Source organism: Rutilus rutilus (assembly GCF_951802725.1).
Source record: "Rutilus rutilus genome assembly, chromosome: 2".
NCBI classification, from domain to species: domain Eukaryota; kingdom Metazoa; phylum Chordata; class Actinopteri; order Cypriniformes; family Leuciscidae; genus Rutilus; species Rutilus rutilus.
In genome coordinates, this window is record NC_140210.1 from 30936895 (window position 1) to 30947936 (window position 11042).

Here is an 11042-nt window from a genome sequence, read left to right on the forward strand (position 1 = left end):
TGTACATTGATTTATATTAAAACTACAAAAGTTATTCAATCAACTATTGAGTGATTTTTCTCTTTTTCTCTTGTTGTTTGACTGACAGACAGCAGCAGGTATTCTGTATTAGGCTGCTGTCACTTTATTACCTGATGCACTGATCCTATTCACATTCAATTTCTTTCCCAACTGTTTACGTTCACTTAAGACATAACTGACTGTGTTTACGTGAATACTCACCAAGACATAACTGTGTGTGTAGTTGGGTACAGAATATAACAGAATTCGGGATTGCGCGCTGTCTTAGAGGCGGTTTTCTGTGCATGTGCTTCGGGTCAGTTTTTTTCCACAGCTTATTGCACTTAATAACTCTTTTTAAGCAAGTTACACGTAAGTAACAGTCGCGTACCCAGTCTTTTTTCTGCTATATGCGTCAACCTAAAACTTTGACTTTTCATGACTTGTCCTAGTCTTATTAGAACTGACCAGAAAGTATGCAATCCTGTTCCATTATTTTCTGTTAGCTAGGCTATAGCTTATAGGAATTTTAGACTGTGTAATATGGCAATTTGAGGTTTTTAAAATGTACACAAACAAACAAACAAACAAACAGTTTCCTCCAAATAATTTTTAATCCTGGCTTCTTTTGAATCTTTCTAAATGGTATTGTTTCTACCATCTTGGCTAGGCCACTGACAGTGTGTATCTTTTCCTGGCTCTTATAGCAATGACTGCCTCCAGCTGAAATGCTGCCAAAAAGACGAAGTGCCAGCCCTGGTGCATGCTCCAGTTCCGACACAGCTAAAGAGCCATAAGTTAAACTACTAACAAGCAAATGTCTGCGACTTTTTAAATTTACGATTAAGGCATTCACACAGATACACAAACTCATTTGTGCTGATCATATGAATTAACATTGACAGTGAATTCAAATATAAGTAAAAAATACAATTTTGGACAAAAAACTACAGCCTTATTTAAAGGTACACTGTGTAGTTTAAGTATTTTATTAGCTGCAATCAATGTCTTTATTCATAAATATGTCCTCATTGGTGTAAAATTACCTCTGCCAATGATCTGACTTATCCTCGTAAGCGAAGAATTTCTTATCTTTATTTACATTGGACGGTTAAGTCAAAGGAGACTTCCATGTCGTTCCGCCATTTTGAAAAACTATAATAGCAGAGAGGGACTAAAAGCACTAGCCTACCTCAAAGCTTTTCAGTAATTGAAACACAGCTTTCATAGAAAGAGATGGCTGAGGACTCACAACTCACTTTCCAGATGAGTGTGTGTGTGTGTGTGTGTGTGTTCTCAGGTCAACAGCAGATAGAATGGACTGTGCTGTCATCATCTAAGTCAATGTTACGGTCTAAATTACAAGGTTTTTTTCATTGGTTGTGTAATTCATTATATAGGCAGCATAACGATAGAACATGTAGGTTATAGTTAAACTCGATGAAGTGCTATTGGAAGACATGTTGTCATAGCTTCTTGGTACATAACGGCTACCGTAGTTGCAACACGCATTTGAAAAAGCGAGGCGCTAGAAAGCACTATTTGTTTTAATGCAAAATACAATTTCACCGCTAGATGGGAGAAATTCCTACACAGTGTACCTTTAAAGTTACTGGGAATCACTTAGATATTCAGTCAAAAAAAAAGAAGCTTGATCTGCGCTCCAAGCACGTTAGCGTATTGCTATTATTTGCTGACCACCAAAGCTCTACTTGTTGATAGCTCATCCAAGTTGAAAAAAAAAAAAGATTCTTTGCTTAATCCTTTTTTTAAAGTGTTTCCTTTTTCATGTTTCTGTGTATGTGTCATGCTGAGGGGGCATACAGTAGGATTTCCAAATCTCACAGTTAAACTCAGAAAGTTTTGAAAGCATTGAACCATCACATAGTTCCAATCTTTAACTATCACTGTACTATAAAAACAAGTGTTTTGTTTACTTTTTATATTGACTGACAAAGAAACACTCTCCTAACCTAGAAAATCTAGAAAAGTCCCCTTCAGCAAAATTGATTTAAATAAGCACCTGAAAGCTTGGGAATTCCAAAAGCAGCTTTACTGACACATGACACTTTCAGTTAATGAGAGGGGCAAGGAAGAGACATTCTTACCATTGTCTTCCACTCTGAAGTAGAATATGTCACTTGTGGCATTGGACCCATCAAGAAGCACATAGCAAATCTTCATATCATCAATATCAGCTAATGACGAGAAATGAGAGTTGGAGAAGTCGGATATTAATAAATCTTAAATAACAGTGAAAGGTTTTGCATAAAATATTTAGGAAACAAAAAGGAAAATAAGTATAACTTACCCTGTGAGAAGGAATTGATGCTATCATTCCCCAAAGCAGAATTCATGATAAAGCCATGAAGAGGGGTCTCAGTTACAACATACTGAAGCACTTTGTTTGGGCTGTCTCTGTCCTCAGCCTTTAGAGCTTTGCTGGTAATCAAAAATCCAAGGTGCCCAGTATGAAGAACCCTAAGAGTGGGTGCTGCTTTGTTTACTATGATTTGAGGCACCCCATTGTCCACTGTGCTAATATGAATAGTCATCATCTGAGGCTTACGAGTTTCATATACAGTATCAGGGAAAACATAAAATTCTGTGTGAGTCCCATCAGTAATTGTGAAGGAGAAGCTGTCTTCATTCGTCTCTGTGCCATCATGCCTATAAGTAATACGGTTTTCATTTAGATCCTGCTTGGTGAATGATGTAATGACTTGTGTTCCATTGAACAGAAGCTGACCGTGAACTGGCACTTGAGTCACTACAAATCGCAGCAGGTTGTCTGGTGTGTCACGGTCCTCCACTGTCAGTTCAAATGGTGTGATCAGCTTGGTTTCTCCCTCCCCCAGCACAAGCTTGTTGATCGTCAAGACTGGCTTCTTGTTGTCGACATCTGTAATGGATACACGGAAGGTGCGGAAGACAGGGTTATAGCCATCTGTCACCTCAAACTCAAAGCTGTCCATCTTCACTTCATCGTCAGATGTATGGATGTAGTAGACCTTGTTTCCAGCTAACTGCAGCTGAGTGAAGGTGGAGATGGGCACCCCTGGGAGATCAGTACTTTCAAGATGGCCCCTGCTAGGAGCACGAGTAATACTGAAACTTAGATATTCATCTGGACTGTTGATGTCAGTTGTGCTGAGAAGGTCTGTGGTCAAGGTGACCTTACCTCCCTCTTTGAGTGTCACACCCTTGTTGATAACATCAGGGAAGACCATGTCCATGCTGCCAATATTAATGTAGAAGTACCGATCAATGAGAGGATTGATTCCATCAGTTACGTCAAACTTTAGCAGGTCACGGACACCCTCCTGCCCTGTGTGAACGTACTGGATCAACTGTTTGTCAAGTTCATCTTGAGTGAAATTCATTCCAATACTAATGTTGCCAATTACAACTCCATGTTTGGTCATTCTATGAAGGTAGCCTTGGCCAGGGCCATAACGGATAATGTAAGTAAGCTCTTTGTCCTCAGAATCCAGATCTGTGGCCTTCAGGACTCTGTTACTAATTACTTTGGTTTCTCCAATTTCTACTTCCAGGCCATCATTGATGGCCATCCTTGGGGTTTCATCATCAACAGGAATGACCATTATGATGACCTTCTCTTCAACAGTGTGCTTCCCATCAGTGAGTCGAATATCAAATCTGTCTTCCTTGGTTTCAGAGTCATCATGCTCATAAACAATATTGGAAGCCTCCTTGATCTGCTCTAAGGTAAATGTCACCACTGGGACTGTCCCAGTGCTCAACTGCTGAACTATGTTTCCATGTTTTGGGTTTTTAAGTATTTCAAAAACTAATTCATCACTTGGGATATCTGCATCTGCAGCATTCAAAATAGGTGTGTCAATAACCAAACTCATCCCCTCCATGACAACAAACTCACGAATGAAAATCTCTGGCTTTTCGTCATTGGCTGGGATAATGACAATGGGGAAAAAGTGCCTTTCTGAAAAGTTAATGCCATCTGAGCAGCGGAAAGTAAATCTGTCCTCCACTGGCTCAACACCCTTATGAATGCTTTGGACATAATAGATGTGGCCTAGACCAACATCTTTAATGGTGAATGCAGTGATGGCAGTGCCTACTCTGGATTTTTCAGACCCAGGAGCTGGGGAAATGTTCTCCACATAGCCAGATGTGGACTGAACGATGATAGTACACAAGATATCATCATTATCAGTGTCAATGTCCTCAGCTTGAATGTGCTCCAATGTGATAACATTTTTCTCACCCTCGACCACTACAAATTGGCCACCTACATTAACAATAGGTGGAATGCTGTCTACAGGAAGAATGGTGACTTGGACACGGACCCCTTGAACTTTGTTGCCACCAACAACCCATTCATCTGACATATCAGATATTGTGAGATTGAAAGAATCATGCTCTTTGATGGGGCCAATTTCACCGCTAGTGTGAACATAGACGACCACGCCATTTATTATGTCTTGCTGAGTGAAGCGCTCAGCAGGAGCTCCATTCACCATTATTTCTCCTAGCTTAGGAGGCTCCTCAACTATGAAAGTCAGCATGAGGTCATCTGTGTCTTCATCACGACCCTGAATAACATTGCTGGTGATTTCTGTTGCACCATTCTCAAGTACATCAATGGACGTGCCTAACAAACCTGCCGGTAACATAATTTTTGGAGTTTCATCATCGACAGGTTTGATGCTGATCTTGACAACAATGGGGACTTCATGAAAGCCATCGCTAATGTCCAGCTTAATGACATCGTGAAGAGATTCTTCACCACTGTGGATGTAGGCCAGTCGGCTGTTTTCAATGTCCTCCAACACAAATGTTTCCCCATTAGACATGTCAATTCCTAAATATTGCAGCTGCCCAAACCTGGGAATCTGGGTCACTATAAATTTAATATTCTCATCCTCTGTGTCCTGGTCAGAGGCATCAAGTTCATTTTTGGTTATTATATAAGTATTTCGCTCCAGAACAGTGAAACCAGTATTAGTAATTACAGGGGGTTTGTTGTCAACAGGCTGTAAAAAGATTGTAAAAAGTCCATCAACAGAATTACTAGCAGTGTCCTCCACACTGAATGAAAACTGGACCACTTTTGGAGTAATACCGAGCTCTTGGTCTGGGGGTTTGTATGCCACTTTATGGTGGTTGACCTGAGCTTGTGTAAACTCACTTATTATGATGTCAGGACTATCAGTCAGTACAATGGCGCCAAGAGGAACAGGGCTGTTTTCATCTGTGTCAGTAGGAGGTTTGACGATGGTGTATTTAAGATCCCTGTCATCACAGTCCAGATCTGTGTAACGTAGAAATTTCTTCTTAAAAAATGTCAGCTCATATTCTTTGACTGTCATGTGTAATGTGGTGCCAGAGTAAAGTTCTGGAGGAATGTCATCCACCGGCTGGATTTTAATTATGAACACATGCTCTCCTGATTGATTTGGTGGGTCATTGTCATCCTGGACTCTAAAGGCAAACTGGTCAATCACAGTGGTGGTACTGTGAGGACCTTTGTGACGATAGAACAGCTTCCCATCCAGAATATCCTGCTGAAACCATTCTGTCACCACCTGTTCAAACATCTCATCTGTTGCACTAAATTTCCATGCAGATGGATCTGGAGGAGGCTCCACCTGTTTTATAAGCAGCTCACCAATTGCCGAGAATGGCTCTTCTAATATGAATTTAATTGTTGAATCCTCAGAGTCAATGTCAGTGGCACTCAGGATAAAGGGCGAGATCTGCATCACTTCATTTTTAAAAAGCACAATACCAGTGTTTGCATTTATAATAGGGGGCTCATCATCAGTTGGAGCTATTGTGATGGGGAATAAAAACTCTACTTCATCACTTCCATCAGTCATTCTGAATATAATGTTGTCACTGTAAGTGTCGCTTCCATCGTGCTGGTACACAACAATGCCTGCATCTAGATCATCTGTAGTAAAAAATTTCCGTTGAGACCCAAGCACAGTCAGCTCTCCATGTTTCAAGCCATCAATAACAGTAATCTTCACATCATCAAGATTATCTTCATCACTGATCTCTAAATTTTGTGAGCTGGATAGTGGTCTTGATTGACCCTCAAAAAGCAGCTGTCCTGTATTTTTGGTTACTACCGGAGCTAAAGTGTTCATTGGCTTCACAACAATCATGAACGCAAAAGGATCTGAAACAGCCCCATCAGTGTCAACAATTTCAAATTCAATCTGGAAAATTCTTTCTAAGTCTGAATCCTCAGAGGGAGGCTTGTAAGCGATCTTAAGATCTTTAATATCTCTCTGATGGAAAGAAGTGATTGGCTGGTTTTGATCATCTGTACTGATAATATGGCCCTGCTGATAGCCCAAGGGAGATGTTATGTTAAAGATTAATTCATCAGAATCTGATTCAATATCCTCAGCTGCCAGCATATCCAAAGTAATGGCTGTCATCACAAACTGGTCAATCTCCATCATCATCATAGATATAAAGCTAGGTTTTGGTGGTGTATTTTCATTACCCTCTTTAATTCTAACCATTATCTGGAAATGTTCTTGCTGAATAGTATTACCATCATTATCTTGTACTTCCACTAGCATTGGAATGTAGTCTCTGTTAGGAGAGTTGGTAGTTGCGGTGTGTTGATACTGAATTCCCTTCTTGACAAAATCATCGCAATTAATCATCTGGCCATTAACAGAGTTATCAGTAAGACCACCATACCTGGGAAGTTTGCCTGCACCAACCAGTGTGGTCACCTTGCATGTAGTGACACCATCTTCAAATGCAAACTCCAAAGTTTTTTTGTCAATTGGGTTGCTTAGCCCATTGAGCTTGTCCACAACCAGAGGCATGTTACGAGTGACAATCTCCAGTTGCTGAAAGACCACTTCTACTTCAAGAATCAGAGGAACCACCACTGTGTCTGTGTTGGAGTCATACCTCAGTTGTAGTTTAATGTGGTCTTTGCTTGGGCTCCGGGAACCAAAGTGAGTATATTTCACCTCTTCTGCACCAAAAGCACAGGGGAACTTCTTGGGTGTTAGCATTCCAGGTCTCTGAGCCAGTGGGTCATTGTCCAGAACTGTAATGTGACAGCGGTCTCCTGCGTGCACTTCAGTCACAAGGTCATTGATAGAATCCAGATAGATGGAGCGTCCAAAGGGAACTCTAATCCCATTGTTGGCTACCAAGATTGTTTCAATGGTAGGTCCAGGTCTCTGACTATGGCGGAAAGCTGTGTCGAAAGGATCTGCGTCCACTTTAGAGAGACAACATCCTAATGAAATCAAAATAAACAGGCACTTCAGAGGTGCTCCTGCTGCACTCAGTCTTCCTCTTTGCAGACAACCAGCCATATCTACAGCAAGTTGCACTGCATGAACTTGCTAAAATAGATGCACTGCAGATTTAGGATGGTGCCCTTGATTTCTCAAGGCTTGGTTTTCACTGCTATGTATCCCCACTCTCTGTCCTTACACACAGTACAAGTGCAGCCAACCTACTGAAGCACTGCAGGTAATACTTAGGGAGATAGTGACAGCACAAAGCTCCACCCTCAGTCCAACCTCTCCCACAGATAATTTAAGGCAGCACATTGGACAGCCCCCCAAAGTGTTGCATTCACTCTACCCCTCCCTCCCTTTATCTCCTTCCTTACCCACTGAAAGCAAAAAAAGAAGTTCATATTAAGAACAGTAACATACATTTTCCTATAGAAATGAAAAGGAAAGAATAAAGACAATAAACCAAGACAAGCATGTTCTGTTGTGAAATTCTGATGTCCATATTTATGTGGTCTCTGATTTGTGATATGTTTGACAAATACTTCAAGGAATAGAAATGGGTGTGGTTGCCCTAGAATTTGTTTTTTGTTTTTTTTCATGGTCTAAAAAATGGTCAGGGCATCTGATGTTTAACTTCTTAATTCATGAGAATGTATTCTTTAAAAGTATCCAATTAGTTTACCTTGCCAAAATAACTATAGATATAGCCATCAAGTAGTGACAGCGCCTTCTGTTGGAGTGGTAGGGACAAAATATTTAAATATTTAACATTTTTGGAATTTGCCATCTCATAAATTATATTAAAATATAAACAATATTAAATGTAATACATTCCCATAATTGATTTAAAATAAATTAAAATAATTATTTAAAAATAATTGTATTTGTTGGTGTGTGTATGGTTCTGGCATACCCTACACAGCTTATAAATCTTATAATACCATTATTATTATTATTATTATTTAAAAAAAAAATCTGTGATGGGTAGGTTTAGCGGTAGATTTAGGGTTAGTGGATAGACATGAAAATGTGTGTGTGTGTGTGTGCGTGTGTGTGTTTGGTACTTTTTTTCTAATAACACTTTACAGTCAATAAATTCATTCTGTGTTTAGATGAAATTGTGTTTGAGTTACTGTACAATAGTTCACATGCTTATAACTTGGGGGGTCACTTCATGGGGCAGTTGAAAGGTCAAGCTACACAATACACGGACCAGTTGGTTAAACAGGTGGACAAAGGCTACCCAAGGGCCCTGTATTTTAATGAAATGATAAAAACAAGGGTTTTCTTTTTGAGTTTGCTTAATTCTTCCAGTTACAAAAGCATCCATGCAAATAATCAGCAGCACTAAGTTGTTGAAAGGTTGAAACTTGAATATTCAGGCACATTACCTAATGACACTTTATTTGCCAACCATAAGCATAGTTTGACCTAACAGGCATGATGTCCTGCTGCCTGCCTGAAAAAAATCCTCTCATATAATTTTATTTCTAGAGAGTCCAAATATATCTTTTGCAATTGCAGTCACCGGGGATGGGATTTTAAATGCGTCCACCGGATGATGATGGAAATCCCCCATGGCTGTCAGAAGTACATTGAGTTTATCTCTTAAAGTGACACATGATATAGCGCGCCAATACAAGCATCCAGCATCAATTGCAAAAAAAGGTGGATAAATAGCTTTAATTCTTTGATTAGGCATTATTTATTCATATACTTTATCTATAAGCCTTATTTATGAATACTTACTAAAAAAAAGGAAAGATTTAAAATACTACTTTATTTGTTCATGTTTTTATGTTGTGACTTTAGCTTAGCATGACCTAGCTGAAGTGAGAATCAGGGTAGATACTTGAGAATACATACTGTGTATGGAAACCTTGTGGTCACATCTAGATATAAATACCCTCTTTCCATTTATGGAGCAGTGTGGATACCACCTCACATATCCGATTAAATGACCAATAATATTTTTGTTTTGGTCATCATTTTCTCTGATATCTGACATTTTCTAGTTTATTAGTACTAATCAACTCCATTACTGTTAACTCAACAAGAGTAATCTACTTGAAGCACCATATTACTGAACATATACATGTGTTTTGATGTTTAAGTATGCCCCAATGTACAGTTTTTCCTGGTAACACTTTATATAATAAGGTTCAATTTGTTAGCATTAGTTAATGCATTGGTTTTCATTAACCAACAATGGAATTTTTACATTCATTAATCACACACATAATTTAATATAATTAAAATATAGCATTTACATTTCCCTCTGACCCAGTGACCCTCACTACTTTCAGATGGATCGGAAGTTTTATGAAATACCAACCAAAGCTTGAATTTATGGGTTTAAATTTGCTGTTATTCAGACCTTTCAGCACATTGTGCAGCAGAAATCCCTTGGAGAACACAAAGGTCATATATCTTCAAGGAGAGTAAATATACACAGAATTTAACGATGCAAATCGTACAACTACTGTTCCACTAATGAATTGTTTGATGCCTTTAATAACATGAACCAAAATAAAGGGCACTCTGTTTATTCGAATACATGTTTTGGACAACACTACACCACTCTTAGCAACCCTTGTGAAAAACCCCTGTTAGCATTCGCCGAATAGCCAGCATGCCATGGGTGCTTGATGAGTCTGTTTCTATTTTGTTACTTTGCTAAAATAACTTTTGGTGCACCGATGCATAGTCAAGCGGACACTTGGTGTAGTACTGAGTGATTAGTAGAAACCAGTCAGCACAGCAAAATAAATGTAAGATTTGTCATATTAAATTAAATGTATACAGTTGTTCTGATCTCGAAATCACAGAGCTCCACAGAAAAGGTGGAGCATACATGTAGTCACTAGACTAACTAAAAACTTGTGTCAATCATTTGCTTATAAACAAAAGTCATATTAATCATTATTGGTAGTACCATTCCCAGGTCCAGTAACGTTATAGCGGTTTAACATCTCCCAGCATTACATCTGACATTTTAACCTATGGCTACATGCAGCTGTACGCCACAGTTGTGGCCATGCATCACTGTCTAAGGATGCATAGATTACAGATGAACGCCTCTACCAGCACTCAACCCCTTCACCTCTTCAGCCATAGTACAAGTCAAGCATGCTAACAGACAACATGCTACTATGTCAATACAGTCACGGTTGGGCACAAGAAGGGTGCCTCTACATGTCCAATAAAGTGAAAATATTGTCAACAAGTATGTTGACAGGCACATGCTAGCCAATCAGCACTTGTATATAAATTATGTCACTTTAAAGCAAAGCGGGCAACCTTTAATACCTTTAGGACATGTTTTATTATTGTGTTTCTAAAGGAATGTCAGGATCTTCTGTCATTTACATTATTATGATATTACTTTATATATATATATATATATATATATATATATATATATATAAACCTGAGTAGAGTAGGATTGTAATGAAATAAAAATGAATTTCTGATTAATTTCATTTAAACTTCGACTGGTTTAGTTCAGGGCAGGTTCAGTGGACCAAGCCCTCAAAGTCATGGCAGTTATGTTATTCAGCTTTGCCAGCATCAACTCTCTCTGCTTCAGAATAACTCTTTCCCAGAAAGGATGGCAACGTTTTCGCATTGCTTTCACACATTGCAGCATCCCAATCATCCACTGCTGTAAATATACACACTGTATAAATAGAGGATCCTAGGATAATTTACCCCTCTAGATCAAGCACAGGGTGAGCTGGGAGAGGGGAGGCTTTCTGCCTGGCCTGGCCAGTG

At 39.1% G+C, this 11042-nt stretch overlaps 1 protein-coding gene across 1 annotated transcript in view; it reads right to left on the reverse strand.

The window, feature by feature from the left end:
• Positions 1-7457, reverse strand: part of frem3 (Fras1 related extracellular matrix 3) — a 32385-nt gene extending 24928 nt beyond the window's left edge. Inside the window, exons 1-2 of the mRNA XM_084402005.1 lie at positions 2312-7457; positions 2109-2198 (exon numbers count right to left, since the gene is read on the reverse strand). Of these exons, the coding sequence (XP_084258131.1) occupies positions 2109-2198; positions 2312-7340 (5119 nt within the window). The 5' untranslated portion in view covers positions 7341-7457. The remainder of the gene's footprint in view (positions 1-2108; positions 2199-2311) is intronic.
• Between the last annotated feature and the right edge of the window lie 3585 nt (positions 7458-11042).